The sequence below is a fragment of the Gigantopelta aegis genome, chromosome 10 (genome assembly GCF_016097555.1).
Source record: "Gigantopelta aegis isolate Gae_Host chromosome 10, Gae_host_genome, whole genome shotgun sequence".
NCBI classification, from domain to species: Eukaryota; Metazoa; Mollusca; class Gastropoda; order Neomphalida; family Peltospiridae; genus Gigantopelta; species Gigantopelta aegis.
This window is the reverse complement of record NC_054708.1, coordinates 71,462,112-71,479,392: the sequence shown is the minus strand read 5'-3', so window position 1 is coordinate 71,479,392 and position 17,281 is coordinate 71,462,112. Positions and strand designations below refer to the sequence as shown.

General features: G+C 37.6%; 1 protein-coding gene across 1 annotated transcript; it reads left to right on the top strand.

The window, feature by feature from the left end:
• Positions 1 to 366: 366 nt before the first annotated feature.
• On the top strand, positions 367 to 14,958 carry LOC121383784 (nuclear receptor subfamily 2 group E member 1-like). The gene is made up of 6 exons (XM_041513880.1): positions 367 to 597; positions 7,290 to 7,410; positions 8,437 to 8,852; positions 9,435 to 9,815; positions 11,014 to 11,184; positions 14,501 to 14,958. Exons 1-6 carry the CDS (start codon positions 369 to 371, stop codon positions 14,740 to 14,742), a joined length of 1,560 nt encoding a protein of 519 aa, XP_041369814.1. The 5' UTR covers positions 367 to 368; the 3' UTR covers positions 14,743 to 14,958.
• The last annotated feature ends 2,323 nt before the right edge of the window (positions 14,959 to 17,281 follow it).

Below are 17,281 nucleotides of genomic sequence, written 5' to 3'. Positions count from 1 at the left end.
ACTAGTATATCAAAGGCCGTGATATGTGCTATCCTGTTTGTGGCATAGTACATATAAAAGACCCTTGCTTTTAATGAAAAGTGTAGCTGGTTTCATCTGTAAGACTATATGTTAAATTACCAAATGTTTGACATTCAGTAGCCGATGATTAATAAATCAATGTGCTCTAGTGGTGTTTTTAAACGAAACAAACTTTATTTTACTCATAGCCTCACTGTGCTCTTATATAAGATTCTTGTGGTTTTGGAAAGTATCTTGTGAGCAGTAGTAATCCAATTTTCAACGAAATTACATTATTTATAGTAAACAAAATCTGGCTGGAGTTATATATTTTGATGTGTTAATTTTCAGTTGACATCAGTATGATGATGAAGAAGCCAGACGCCCTCTGCCTGGTGTGTGGGGACAAGGCGTCAGGGAAGCACTACGGTGTTCAGAGCTGTGATGGCTGTCGCGGCTTCTTTAAACGCAGCATCCGGCGAAACCTTGACTACGTCTGCAAAGAAAACGGAAACTGCGTGGTGGATGTTGCGCGGCGGAATCAGTGCCAGGCTTGTCGATTTCGAAAGTGTCTTGATGTAAAAATGAACAGAGATGGTAAGTTACTTTAAACTAAATTTTACAGTTTTAAAATTAATAATAATGAACACGAAAACCCTGTCTGTTTTAGTATATATTTAAATTTTAAACATACACACTGTTGGAATCTATAATCCGTCCCATCCTTCTACAAAAATGTTTTTTTCGAAATAATTTCAGTTTGGTTTAAAGTAAGAAGAAAAGTAAAAGTGTTTTGGAAATAACAATTGCAATTTTGAAAACAATCGGCTTAATAGTAAATAACTTGTAGTAAATTTCATAGTATGAAAAAGGCGTTCTCTGTGGGACAGACTATAGGAAAAAAAACTATTGATTCAACAGCTGCTCTCTTTACGTGCACCAGCAGCTTTATTATACAGCTGATCATATGGAAATTAACGTTACTAATTACTTTAACACTCGTCCTTCAGTCGTCTGTGTTTTGTTAGCAAAGGTACTAGTACATGTGTATATCTTAAAACTGTGACGCACAAGAAATGCTTATACTGAGTTATGGAATATTTTAATACAAGGATTCTGAGAGAACGAAGTGAAAAATGTGTAAATTTCCACAAAAGTCAAACTTGATCTGTAACAGTACATGAAAAAAATATTAAAAAGAAAATTAGCTCAGCATCTTGAGGCATTGCGAAACTTTTTTCCGAAAAACAAATTTTCATATCTTGTAAGTTCAACTGACTTCATATTCGAAATAGTTCTAGGCTCAGACTGTCAACTATTACGACCAAGTTGGCCAACTCGACGGTTGCGTTGTAATTTCCTCAACTCCCGACTTACGACGGGTGCGCTCAGACTAGCAACTAATGGGTTATACGACGAGAATCGAGTTGTAAGAGCGCTCAGACTAGCAACTGGACAGTTGTAGAAGTCGTGAGAGCAGAACGTTGGCCAACTTTGTCGTAGCAGTTTATAGTCTGAACCTACCATTTTGCTCACTGGAAATCGCAGTATTTTATTTATTTCGCCAACTGGACTACATGCATTTATCTATAACATTATACACACGTAGTTTAATAAGTATTAATATTGTTGTATTTTGTTTGGCTAAAACAAATTCAACTTGGCTACACGCATCTTGAAACACATTTCACTTAGAAGTCGTAATAAGTGCAGCAGAAGTGGCCAGTGATCATAGTAATAGTAGTAGTGGTGACAGTGAGTAATAGTAGTGGCAATAGTAGTAGTGGTGATGGTAACAGTAATACTAGTGGCAGTAGTTGCGCTACTGAGCGTTTAAAAGTATTATATTTTTACTTATAATACTTTTAAACTCTCAGTACCGCACACACACACACACACACTGAAAGGGAGAGTGACAGAGGAAAAGAGTGAGAGTTTGAGAGAAAGAGTGAGACAGAGAAAGATAGAAAGAAAGAAAGAAAGATGGAGAGAGAGAGAGAGAGAGAGAGAGAGAGAGAGAGAGAGAGAGAGAGAGAGAGAGAGAGAGAGAGAGAGAGAGAGAGAGAGAGAGAGAGAGAGAGAGAGAGAGAGAGAGAGACTGCTGCATCCATACGTGTCACACTTCGGAAGAACAATGGACCGAAATTAACTTTTCCACAAATAGGAAAATACATATCATGGCTTTTGATGTTTTTGGTGTACTACTCGTGGGACACTGGCTGGGACTGGTATGTGTGTGTGGGGTGGAGTATTTATTACTTGATGTTTGCTACATCACCATATAAAAAAAAAAACCCGTTTCACAATGCACTTGATGATGCATATGGCAATCACACTACAAGCGTGCTGGGAGCTGGTTGGGCTGTTTACACGGCAGATTATATGTCATACGTTAATGTGTACGGCGGTTAGTGGTAGGTACACCACATCAGCTGCACCACTCTCAGTCTGTGTTTGGTTTCGCACTGCACGCGACCTGCGCGTGCAGCTCTTGGTTCCTCTTCAAACATTTAATACATGGTTTAGCGGCGTCTAACAATCGCAAGATCCCCACTAACGATCAATTTGTCCGGGAACAAGCAATTGAAAAAGCAAACCTTCTCGACAATGGACTTGAGTGTCGTCTGTCAAAACTGTTTGCCGCACGTGACGCAAAGACGTTATCGAAAATTAGGATTGGAATAGGCAAAATGAAACTAGTGAGAAATATCATAGGAACTGAGAAAGGACTTGAATTATTAACCAGATCCCATTCCGTTTTGGTGCGGACCGTTACATGTTTTTTTCTTCTCAATAAGTCTGCTGTGTTTACACGCCGTCACGATTCCAATCAAACGGGACGTTTGGGCAAGAAGGATCTCCTCAAAGACGTATAGTATGTCAGAATCCTGGGAACGAACCATAGGTGTTTGTTTAGTTTGGTTCCTTGTCCTCCCGTCAGGTGCTTGCGAGGCAGGATCCATTACAAAAGTCATTGATTTTACGGACTTTCCGCGGAATTCAACGGCAGGACTTTAACTTGCGACGTGATTTTGTGAGCAAGCACTTGGGCTTGGTTTTCAGACATGACTGATTCAATATCAGAGTCATTAGTATTCCCTGTGTAAGTCAATTAGCCACGTATTAGTCTTCAGATCCCTATCAGGGTGGGTTTACCTTCGGTTACAGACGATAACAAGTTCCGTCTGGATTAAACATATTGAGACAGATATTTTCTTTGTACTGATGTGTCAACCGCGTCTTTAACACTTTGGGAATGAATCTGTTTATAGCAAAATTCTCTTGTTCGAAAAAAACAGAAGTGTTAGGAGGATCTTTAATTACTTTTAGAGAGGGGGGGGGGGGGGGGTGTGTGTGAGTTCGGCAACAGTGTTATAACTTGTGCCCAATCATTTTGTATATATATATGCAATAAAATATGTTTTCAGTCAAACGGGTAGTTTAAATAAATGTTTTAGATGTATTACTTAAAATAATATGATTACGTCTTACATTTGTTCTTTATTTAAACTTTAATATATACATGTAACAAATAACGGCGAAGCGAGATTGTTTCTAAATTTAAACAGTATTTAAATAATGTAATAGTATAACGGTAGTTTTTTTACTGGATTACCAGGAACACATTTTATTTGTAATGTTACTAATACAACTACTTTGTGCCTTGACAAGGTCGTTGTACAATAATAACTTTTCTTGTTGGTGCAGATTTCAATGGTAAACTATATATTTTGAATACAAACCTAAATAAAATATTTTGCATGCAAATTTGGGTGTAATATTTTGAATGTTAAATATTTTAGAGACCATTTTAAAATACTAGTAGGTGTTTGTAAATGCACCTTGGCATACATATAATTGATGACAAGTTATGGATTATTATTTATATATTAATGCTCAGGACTGTAATATTAAAAAGGAAATTGATCGTGACAGTATTTTTAATATATTTTATACGAATTAACACGAAATAGCTTTAAATGTAATCGAAAACGTTACAGTATTAGTTAAATATAGCATAATACGTTACGGTTACTACAGCTAATGTAACTAAATGTATTACGGTTATAGTTAAATACAACAGAATACAGTCCTAACTGTATGTAACTAAATGGAAATCAGTACTCAGTACTAGTTAAATAACTGAATCGTTTACAGTACCAGTTAAATGTAACGCAATATGTTGTACTACTAGTTAAATTAAACATAATACGTTATAGTACAGTACTAGATAAATGAAAACAGAATACACTACAGTGCTACTAATAGTAAGTTATATTACTAGTTACATTTGAAACAGATATATAGTCGCAGTTTAATACAATAGTTATTAATTAAATGTATAAAATGTGTTTGTAATTTACCAAGCGGATATATACTCGCAGTTTAAGAATTAAATGATTGAAATGTGTTTGTATTTTATCAAGCAGCGGTATACCCGCAGTTTAATACTATAGCTATGAACTAAATGATTAACATGTGTTTGCATTTTATCAAGCAGCTATATACCCGCAGTTTAATACTATAGCTATGAATTAAATGATTAAAATGTGTTTGTATTCTATCAAGCAGCTGTATACTCGCAGTTTAAAGTATAGTTATGAATTAAATGATTAAAATTTGTTTATATTTTATCAAGCAGCTATATACCCGCAGTTTAATACGGTGTCCTCCCATAAGACAGACGTCCCATAACGCAGACGCGTTAAAACAACACAAGACCCATTACTAATTACCTGCCGTTTACCTTGAATAATACATGTAGTAAATAATGGAATAGTCGGATACAATTAAATACAAAACACATAACAAAATTATATAAAATTAGATTTATTTATACACATACATATACCCGGGATACACATTTTAACATGTCTCACGATTCAATTTTCTGTCTGTTCCACAATTTATACTAATTTTAACAGATGTCCAACGGCATCCAAGAACTGAATGGGCGTTTTCTGTTCAGGGTTAGTTGCGCCTTCAATCTCACGATTCTATTTTCATTCTGCTTATACACTCTCTTTCTTGGTGGTGGGGCAGCTCCAAAGTTTATCTGTCTCAATTTAGCACGTTCGGAGGTCTCTATTCCTTTGATTAATTCTACAAATCGGTATATGTTTGGATGATGAACTTGGATTGAACGATTCATTCTGGAATGAAATCCCTCCAGATTATTATTTGTTCTTGGGCCAGTGGTCAGATGATGGTTCCATACAATCAAAGGGAATCTGGAGTCATCGTCTACCCATGTTAAAACAACATAATCATTAAATGCCTCCGCCTGTGGAACATCAGGTCCGTCATTCATGGCTTCTAACCATGCATCCTGTACTTGTGCAATGGGCAAAAGTGGTAGTCCAGCAGCCCTCCGAATCCATGTCTGTACAGCTGGATCTTCTTTGTACAAAACAGCAAGACCCAGTTCTTGAGTTTTCCTCCAAATGGCCTGTGTAAAGTGAAAAAAGCACCCTTTTACTTCAGCTTGCGGAAACTCCGTCTCAACTGCCTGGATTGCAGCCATCTCAAAATCAGTCTGAACTTTACTTGGAGCAAGGGGTTGGTTTAATAATTGTTGAACTTAATTTTTCAACAAACTGAACAGTCTAATGTATGTTATCCTCTGTTTATCGGGAAGAAGAGCAAACACAAGGGGATACATAGTGGTTCCGTCCATAGCATAGATGATGTATAATTGGTTCCACAATGCTGGACAAGAAGAGAAAGTTCCGTCCATAAAAATGGATTCTGCAGCCTGTAGAGCTACGATTTGCTCATCTGCAGAGAACACAATCATGTTATCTTCATTTCCATCGCTAAATAACAGGTAGCGTCTTCCGTCATTTGTCTGTGTCCATGGTTCTTCTAGGATGACATCGGCTCTAGTCTGTGGTAGGGCAGGTATCAGAACTCGTCTCTGTCTGTACAGTGCACTGCTCATACTGGGAAAGGAAGGCAAATGAGGAACAGTTTCTAATGCTTGCTTTGCAACCTCATCATTGTATATTTGCTGCATAGGTGTTGTTTCTTCTCTTGCTCGCTTCCGTAGTATGCTGATAAACCGAGCAACATTCGGATCACTTGGAAGATGGTTGTGTTCCGATGTGTTCCGTACAAATTCGCCGACAGTGGTGCATTTCCCGGTACACGTTTTTGTCACGCATCTCTAGTGAACACTTTCCCCTCTGGTGCGATTCTTTGCAAATAAAAATCCATCCAATATTACTTGTGGTGAACCTTTTTGTGATTGAACAAATTCTATCCTTGTAAGACCAGCCATGACTAAAAAATTGAATGACTGTTTTTGGTAGCTACATGCAGTTAATATATAAGAACTTTTATGTTATCTCTGTGCTTAGCTATGGTTTAAATGTATGGTCAATGAAATACAAGACATTGGTCGTCAGAGACATAATACTCATTGATATACAAACAATGTCTATCTGAAGTGAAATGAATTGTATACGGATGTTGCTAAACTCTAAAAACACGGACATAATAAAACACAGTATCTTTACATTTGTTAATTCTGTTTAGCAGATTACAATTAACTTCTCCTAGTTGCCTGTGTGGAATTGGTAGATATAACAATTTTTTTAAATAGGTACTGTCATAACTGTGCGGTAATCATTGATATAAAAACAAAACATTGTCAATCTGAAGTGAAATGAATTGAATGGAGATATTGCAGTGGAAAATCCACCAAGCACTGTATCTTTACATTTATTAATTGCATTTACCAGATTACAATTAAGCTCTCGCTGTTGTTTGCATGAAATCAGCTCATTAATTAAGACTGCTGTTGCACTGCAGCATAGCTTGCTGAGCAGATTGGAGCAATACCATTAACGCAGTCAGGGGTGTACAGGATACATTACATAACCCAATAAAGAGTTTTGTCTATCAAATGGCATGTCTGCCTTATGGGACGTCTGTCTTATGGGAGTGAACCTTTAATACTATAGCTATGAACTAAATAATTAAAATGTGTTTGCATTTTATCAAGCAGCTATATACCCGCAGTTTAAACTATAGTTATGAACTAAATAATTAAAATGTGTTTGCATTTTATCAAGCAGCTATATACCCGCAGTTTAAACTATAGTTATGAACTAAATAATTAAAATGTGTTTACATTTTATCAAGCAGCTGTATACTCGCAGTTTAAAGTATAGTTATGAATTAAATGATTAAAATGTGTTTATATTTTATCAAGCAGCTATATACCTGCAGTTTAAACTATAGTTATGAATTAAATGATTAAAATGTGTTTGTATTTTATCAAGCAGCTGTGCAGCATGAACGTGCTCCGAGGTGTTACCAGTATAAGCACGACAGTTCCGATGACGTCAGATTAGCAGACGACAAACACATGTACACCCCATTTGGCGAATACATGGACAGATCAAGGTATATTATTGACATGAGTACTTTCATAACAAATAGGTCGGTACTGATCCAAATTTACAGGTCTTTAAAAAACACACTAATCTACAAGGTAGATTTGTGGCGGAATTTAGCTCAGTCGGTCGCATTATCGCTGGATGTGCTCGAGTTGAAGGAATAAAACACCTCGGGGATCCATTTAACTGATTGGGTTTTTCTCGTTCCAACCAGTGCACCACAACTGGTAAAAGGCCGTGGTATGTGCTTTCTTGTCCGTGGTATGTGTTTTCCTGTCTGTGGGAAAGTGCATATACTGATATAAAAGATCACTTGCTGCAATAGAACAAATGTAGCGTATTACCTCTGATGACTACGTGTCATAATTACCAAATGTTTGACATCCAATAATCGATGATTAATTAATCAATGTGCTCTAGTGTTGACTGTTGACATTTGTAAATACAATAATATTTCGTAAATCGTATAAACAAAGATCATGATCTGCTAGTTTTCTATAATCATCCGTGGACTTGTGTATCAGTATGATATAACGACCCCACTAGAGCAAATTGATTAATTAATAGTACTAGGTAGACTACATGTGTCAAACATTTGCTACTCTCGACGCCCAGTTTTCAGAGGAAATCCGTTACCTTTTTTCTATTAGCATTTTTATATATACTTTTCCAGAGACAAAGCAACACATACCACGGCCTTTGATATATGTGATTCTTTGCAGTGATGCAGATCTAGGATTTTTCTAAACAGGGCTCCGTATCTTATATGTAACTAAAATAACTTGTTTTCATTATATTTTCCAGAGGAACATGACTTGACCCGCTCTATAAACTTCGCTCCATACAATATGTATACCATATATATTTAATTATATATATATATATATATATATATATATATATATATATATATATATATATATATATATATATATATATATATATATGGTATACATATTGTATGGAGCGAAGTTTATAGAGCGGGTCAAGTCATGTATATATATATATATATATATATATATATTACTCCTAGGTTTGAATACAACCAATATTCTGGGTACAGTCCCCCTGTTGCCATGGCGCCAGAACTCGGGTATGCCGCCTCGCCAATGTTTTCGCACCTTCACTTACAAATGGCCGACCAGAGACGTAATAGCTTGCTAGCAAACAGTATGACGTCAGCAGGCCTGACTAGCATCCACTTTCCTCCGACCATTCCAAACGGCGTTGGCAGCCACAACTGTAGTAGCTTGAGCGACAGCGTCAAATCAAACAGCCAGACGTCGTCGAGCATCAACGACAGTTTGAGTAGCAGCATCGCCAGTAATACGGACAGTGACGGCGAGGTCAAGAGGTCAGGGTCAAAGGGGAAGGACATGCCGTCGCCATCATCCAGCAAGGGTCGCTCGCCAAGTCCCACTCGAAAGAAAAGTGAGGGGTGTTTAAAAGGTATGCAATGTATAATATATATTATTCAAACTTAAAGGGACAGTTCTGAGTTTGCTGCACTTTTTTAAGATGCTATCGACTAACAGACTTTTTAACGATTGTAATTACGTTATTAGTGGCAGTGTATTAAACGTGTTTCTGATCGTTCTAATATTTGTACTGGGTTAAATTTCATCATATTTCCTAAATCCCGTTTTGGCTTCTTACAAATATTAAGACGACCAGAAACACATTGAATATACAGACACTGATATTCTAAACAAGAAAATATATTTAATATGCAAGTTGAATCGTCGAAATATTTTATTAGTCGGAAACATCTTACAATGCAGCAAACTCAGGAATGTCCCTTTAACAAATTGTACTCCAAATTATAAATTATGTGAAATATCTTAGTATTCTCTTTATGATTAACAAATCTGAGGAAATATAAAGTTCAGTAATACACCCAAAGTCTTTAAATGATGCACAAGTGATATTCAAAATATTATTTGTTCCTTGTTGTTTTCTTATTGAAAGCACCTGGTGGGTTTTCTGTGGATTTTTTTTTTTTCTTTTAACATAAAGAATTATTTCTTGTAGAATCTCCATTACTGCGACTGGAAGGAATGCGTCATCCAGTAGCCATGTCGACTCCGACGTCGTCGTCACTTCACACGTTCCCAGTATCAATACCGTCAAAACCGAACCCCAAAAGTGGTAGTGGACAGTTCCAGCACCTGCCTCACCCTCAGATGTTCCACTTAGTCAACTCGTCCAACGATCACAGCACCTTGTTCAATGGAGTCACTGAAAATATTTACGAAACAGCGGCTAGGTTGTTGTTTATGTCGGTGAAATGGGCGCGAAACATCCCATCATTCCTTCAGCTTCCGTTCCGAGACCAGGCTATTCTATTGGAGGAATCTTGGTGCGAATTATTCGTGTTAAGTGCTGCCCAGTGGTCGCTACCCATTGACGCAGGTAACGTATTCTTCCTATTACACATTTAAACTTTGAGCTTATTTTAGTCATATTACTTCTATTATCCCCCATACAATAGCATTTTTCCAACCCCACAATACATTAAACAAAACACGATATAATTTGCATAGTCAGCGTCAGATAGGGACAGACGACCTTTATTACATTCGTAACAACCATATTATAAAGACTGCATCCAAGTATTCTCAAAGTTCGTCAACCTGCACATGGACCATCTTCGATACTATCTGCAAGCAACAACACATATACATATATACATTCAGCAAGCTATTGTAGCGCACGTCTGTCTTGGGCGCAGGTGTCGACTTATGCCGGCTTCTCCATCCAGGACGGTAGAGGGTTTGGGGTGGGTGGCCCGCGCAGACAAGTGCAAGAGAGCACCAGCGGCCCGACCAGGGTCGGTAGCCGGCGGGGGCATTTGTTGAATTTTGAATGTCTCGTAGGATCAAGCCAAATAAAAGATTGCGCAGTTTTCATTTAATATGGCGCATAATTTGGAACCTTGCCTATTGGGGGCCGTCGTGGTTGGTTTCCCATGGTTTCCCCCTTCGGAGGACTTGATCGATAGCGTGATCGTTTTCCGGTTCTGCCCTTAAAAGGACATGGCCGGTTTTTGGATAACAAAAAGAAATAGCACAAGCTTTCCGGCCGTTATCTCCCGGACCTATAGGGCCATTATGAACAAGTCCTTATAAGGGTTCCCAACACTACCACGTGTTAAACTTTTCACATTGTACCTTACCTTTTATACGTTTTATGCATAACGCCCTCTATAACTTCAAGTTACCTCCCTTGATATTTCCTGTACTAGGAGAAATAAAAACAATTCTAATTCGAATCTCAAAGGAGAGAAATTATATTTATATACATTGAGGTTTTGGCACAAAGGTTACTCATCAATGATTATAAAATTAAAATAAGTTAAATGTCAAAGCTATGGTTATACAAAACAAATCCGGCGCTACTTTTGGATTGTTTGATAAATAAGTGTCGAAACTGATCAGTATTTTGTTGGGAAAGGGCTGGGGGGTTGGGGGGGGGGGGGTCTTTCTTTTCATTCTTTCTATTATTTGTTGCTGTTTTTGTGCTTTTTTCTGTTTGTTTGTTTGTTTTGTTTTTGTCGTCGTCGTTGTGAAACCTGAGGTTTTCACTCATCTAATCATCTGCTATATTTCAGCATCCTTACTTGGGGCGGGAGCATTTTCACCCGATGCCCACAACAGCGAGAAGGGATCGATGGTTGTCTTACAGATCCGGGCACTTCAAGACATAATTTCCAGGTTTAACGTTCTCAGGGTGGACGCCACGGAATTCGCCTGTCTCAAGGCGATGGTGCTCTTCAAATCAGGTTTGTTACGTTTACTGCTGTGTACTAACTATAGTTCATTCATTTTTTCACGTAAGGGCGGGACATAGCCCAGTGGTAAAACGCTCGCTTGATGCGCGGTCGGTCTACGATCGATCTCCGTCAATGGGCCTATTGGACTATTTCTCGTTCGTGCCAGTCCACCACGACTGGTATATCAAAGGCCGTGTTATGTATTATCCTGTCTGTGGGATGGTGCATTTAAAAGATCCCTTACTACTAATGGAAAATTGTAGCGGGTTTCCTTTCTAATACTATATGTAAAAATTACCAAATATTTGACATCCAATAGCCGATAATTCATAAACCAGGGTGCTCTACTGGTGTCGTTAAACAAAACAAACTTTAACTTTGTTACATATTATTTAAAGTCATACTATAGTCATTTTATTGTTTAAAATATCATTCATTCATTCATTCATTCATTCACTCTTTTTTAACTCTTCACGTAATATAATACCAGTAGTGTGTGTTCAAGGGTTATGGGACGTTTCGTACCCGATCTGTTTTGTTTCGTACCCGATCTGTTTCGTTCTGGACGTTTCGTACTCACTACCGTTTTATACACTAGACGTTTCGCCCCCTGGTCATTTAACTCACGTTTTATATTGAATTGTACGTGTATATTGTTTGGTCTGTCTGTTGTTTGCATGAGAGATTTTAATTGGATTTTCCCCCAGGGTTCAAACATTCTTATTGTGGACACGGAATGACAGAAAAAAAAGAAAGAAAAAAAAACCCACAACAAAAAACAGATAAACAGAAAACAACAACACACTCCAAAATAGCAACTTTAATGTGTTCTTCCGTCCCCTGGTCGAGCACTCACGAATAGTTTATTTGACTGTACTGTACTCTTCTATCTATAACATCACGTTCATCAAACGTTCGACGGAAATACCAGTACGTAGCCCAGTGGTATAGCGCTCGCTTGATGCGCGGTCGCTTTATGATCGATCCCCGTCGGTGGCCCCATTGGGCTATTTCTCGTTCCAGCCAGTGCTCCACAACTGGTATAACAAAGGCCGTGGTATGTACTATCCTGTCTGTGGGATTGTGCATATAAATGATCCCTTGCTGCTAATCGAAAAGAGTAGCCCATGAAGTGGCGACAGCGGGTTACCCCTCTATATCTGTGTGGTCCTTAACCATATGTCTGACGCTATATGACCGTAAATAAAATGTGTTGAGTGCGTCGTTAAATAAACCATTTCCTTCTTCCTTTCAAACATCAATACAGCGAGCAACAAGCGGTCGCGGAATATGCCTCAGATTGTTATCTTCCACATTACATTTTATCCAACAGGTCACAGCTTGCAACACCTGTGCATTTAGTATATTAAATAAATAGAGCTTATTATACGAGATTTTACGAAACGAGTGTTAGGATTATTATATTACGCGAGCAAGAGCGAGAATAAAACATGAATCCTGACAGAGTTAGAGAGAGAGAGAGAGAGAGAGAGAGAGAGAGAGAGAGAGAGAGAGAGAGAGAGAGAGAGAGAGAGAGAGAGAGAGAGAGAGAGAGAGAGGTCGTAAAGAATGAGACCGATATATTGGGACGAGTAGATTTACATTGTGAGGGGGAGTTTTATCACTGTGAGTAGGATCATGTCACATTGATGGGGTTGCTGGGTTTGACACTGTTGGCTATCCACGACACCCGTTGTGCCGGATAGTTAACCACCCTAAATAAGGTGTCGGATAGATTATGTAACCGTTTGTTCACATCAGAAGATAGAAAATGGCTTAGCGAAAATTTTAGCCACTTGCAAATTTTATTAGCGATTTTTTGTAAAAAAAAAACAATTAGCCAATGGCTAATTTAGCTACCGACAACGCGAGCCCTGCCTCATGAGAATGCATAAAAAATATATACCAAAGGCAGGAACTAGACAAACCTAATACAGAAAAAAAATGGGAAAAGCACGCAATTTGTACTCGCTAGTAAGTTGTCACCAAAACAATATACATTTTTAAACGTGCTCAATTAGAATTTTTTTCTTCAGTACAATGTGTTTTTGCCGTGGACATTTTCTTAATTGCAGGAGTTGCGTCAGTGAGGGTATGTAACCTTGACTCACTGTCGGCTGCTTAGCCTACACAGGGGAGCTGATCTTCAACACGATGTACGTGGTTACACGTCTGTCTTTGGGAAGACTGCCACTTTAAAATGCACACCAGTACAGGTGTCAAAAAACGTTAAAGTTTGTTTTGTTTAACGACACCATTAGACCACACTGATTTCTTTACTCATTGACTATTGGGTGTCAAACATTTGCTAATTTTGACATATAGTCTTAGAGGGGAAACCCGCTACATTTTTCCATTAGTAGCAAGGGATCTTTTATATGCACCATCCCACAGACAGGATAGCACATACCACGTCATTTGATATACCAGTCGTGGTGCACTAGCTAGAACGAGAAATAGCCCAATGGGACCCCGATGGGGAACGATTCTAGACTGCCCCTGCGCGTGCTGTAACCTCACCGTGGTGCAGGGGTGTATCATTCTCTTTGAGAATGGCCAATACAGCACAAATTGAAGTTTAGAGTAAAAGTCAGTATCTATCTGTGATATTTGTATTTGTATTTTTGCACAGTTCTTTACACTGTTTTTATTTATATCTTGAATTTTTCTGTTGATGTTGATCATCACCTTGTTTGTTTCCATTACCATAGTTTGACACCCAATAGCCGATGTATTTTTCGTGCCGGGGTGTCGTTAAACATTCATTCATTCATTCATTCATTCATTTGATTCTAGACTGAACGCACATCAAGCGAGCGCGTTACTTCCCGCCCCGGTGCAAAAAAACCCACCCCCAAAAACGTCTTACTGCGTCCGTAAACAAGAGGGAGATCTGAACGAATGTACATTGAATACTACTACTACTGCTACTACAACTACTGCTACTACTACTACTACTACTGCTACTGTTACTACTACTACTACTGTTACTACTACTACTACTACTACTACTACTACTACTGTTACTACTACTACTACTACTACTACTACTACTACTACTACTACTAATACTACTACTGTTACTACTACTACTATTACTACTACTACTACTACTACTACTATTACTACTACTACTACTACTACTACTACTACTACTACTACTACTACTACTACTACTACTACTACTACTAATAATAATAAATAATAATAATAAGTAAGGATTATATTGCTCAAATTATTTTAGTAATTTAAAAATGCCTTTAATTTGATAAACATTCATTTTAAAACTACTGTGTAGATAACAGTTTGCTATTGTTAATTGCAGAAACTCGTGGTTTGCGGGATTCCCTCCAGGTGGAGACACTGCAGGACCAGGCTCAGCTCATGATGAACGAGTACACCTTCACTCAACATCCGGCTAGCAAGATGCGCTTCGGCAAGTTACTACTCCTCCTTCCGGCCTTGAGAACAATCAGTGCGCGCACAATCGAAGATGTATTCTTCCGCCGTACAATAGGAAGTATTCCCATTGAGAGACTGCTGTGCGATATGTTCAAGTCGAGCTAGCCTTCGTTCAGTTTTGGTTTTGTTAGTTGAAGGAATAGAATGGGCTTATTAAAATGTGCGTCAGTAATTGACGACGACTTTCTTGTTGAAATAATGAAAGACCCTACACGTTTATGGTGTTACTATAAACTGACGTGGATGTTCGCTTCTGTTTAATGTTGTTTTAGAAATGGTGCTATGGATAGTTGTAATTAGGTTGTGAACTCTTACTTATCATATTTGTATATACATGTATATACATATTATTGCTATGTACAAAGAGTGTTTTTTAAATTGTACTTAATTGAATATCCATGGAAGAAAGACATCTGAAGCATATGGATGACATGTTAGAAAACTGTCCAGAAAAAGACAAAGCGATAACCAACTGTTAAATTGTTTGGAGGACAAAACGATAATGACAAATGTGTTGTGCGTGATAATGAATTTCATATACATAGTAATCGTTGAAGATGCTTCCACACGTCGATTGTTGAATATGATTTCACAAACTATTGGACAGTTTTAATTGTCTTTGTAATACAGGCTCAATTTATTGTAAAATATGTTTGTTTTTAGAATTACTATATCAGATCTGTTGACGATTCTAGTAGTGTCTGCTGCATATTACTTTACTGAAACCAATCTAATAAAAACAAACCTTTCAACGTTTCGTCAGAAGAATATTTGTTATAGGACAAGGTTCGGTTATATGACAGGATGTCAACTTCTAAACTAGAATGAGCGGTTTAATTAAACAGCGTTGTTCTACATTAAAACATGAAAAATAATTTTCCAATAGGAACTGAGAAATAGAAAACATATTTTAATATAGAATTATATAATTTAGAATATATATATATATATATATATATATATATATATATATATATATATATATATATAATCGCACATAACTGACACAGTATTAGTTTCTCATGTTAATGTCTCGACCACCCACGTTGTGTGATGTATTTTAAACCTCCAATGTCATGTTACAAGAACAATAGTTTTCTTGTTTGTCAAAGTATTTTGCATTCACTTGTTTCATTTGATGATATGTCTTATCATATTTTATATTGTTACTGATTTTCTGTTTGTTATACAGAGTTGAGCAGATATGTGTGTATGTATGTATGTATGTATGTATGTACGTATGTACGTATGTATGTATGTGCGTGTCTGTATGTATATATATATATATATATATATATATATATATATAGAGAGAGAGAGAGAGAGAGAGAGAGAGAGAGAGAGAGAGAGAGAGAGAGAGAGAGAGAGAGAGAGAGAATGTAGACATATAGAGAATACTAAGTCTTGCCGCTAGATACCATTTATCTTACAACGAGGTGTTTTAAAACGTATATAACGACCGAAAGTGAGTTGGATACGTTTTTAAACAACGAGTTGTAAGATAAATGGTATATAACAGACACGAATGTTTACAGTCCTCGCACTTACGCGTCACAGAAAAATCATTATCAGGTTGACAATACGTCACAATTTAATCGATTTAAATTTTGATCGTCCTCTTTGTTATGTTTGGATGGTATGGCATCGGCGACCTGGTCATCACCTCGAACCTATCAGTCATATACCGTGTTTGTGTGTGTGTGTGTGTGTGTGTGTGTGTGTGTGTGTGTGTGTGTGTGTGTGTGTGTGTGTGTTGTAACAGATTCACAATTGTAAGTAAAACAAAATAGCGACGCCAAAAGCTAAGTGACATTTTTATCCACCTTTGTTTACGAATAATGAACTAAAGGACAAAATAAGGAAGGAAGGAAATGTTTATTTAACGACACACTCAACACATTTTATTTACGTTTATATGGCGTAGGACATATGGTGAAGGACCACACTGTCGCCAGATCATGGGCTACTCTTCGATTAGCAGCAAGGGATCTTTTATATGCACCATCCCACAGACATGATAACACATACCACGGCCTTTGATATACCAGTTGTGGTGCATTGGCTGGAGCAAGAAATAGCCCAATGGGTTCACCGACGCGGATCAATCGCAGATCGACCGCGGACAAAATAAGAGACAAATAAGAAGAAATCATGTGGAAGAAATAAGAAAATCGATATCATGGAGGAAAAAAGCGAGTCGGTGGACACATTGTGCACCTTTTCAAGTAAACAAAAGTAGATAAAATAAAAATGTTCAATGAATGTGGCAAATGTCAATATAGTAATGAGTATGAAATATTAAAATTATAGTCCCCATTATAAATTTCAGTAGAGTTATCGTTTTTTGTTGTTGGGAGGTTTTTTTTTGGGGGGGGGGGGGGGGGGGGGGGGGGGGGGGGGGGGATTAGCTTTTGGCGTCGCATTTTTAGGTTTACAATTTTGAATCGGTTTCAATAATATTTGACTTATGGGCCTAAAATATGCATTGAAGGTGGCAACTATCCATATAGCAATGTTGTATTCAGTAGGGTTATCGTTTTGGGGGGAACACACACACACACACACATACACACACACAGTGTGTGTATATATACATAGTCGTATATATACTAGTATATAATGGCTTGAAGACATTATTCATCTG

Bases quoted from the DNA above. Each gene is read 5' to 3' on its own strand.
- LOC121383784 (XM_041513880.1), top strand. From the start codon at position 369: ATGAAGAAGCCAGACGCCCTCTGCCTGGTGTGTGGGGACAAGGCGTCA. The intron at 598-7,289 runs GTAAGTTACTTT...TTTATCAAGCAG, and splicing joins TGTAAAAATGAACAGAGATG to CTGTGCAGCATGAACGTGCT. The intron at 8,853-9,434 runs GTATGCAATGTA...TATTTCTTGTAG, and splicing joins AAGTGAGGGGTGTTTAAAAG to AATCTCCATTACTGCGACTG.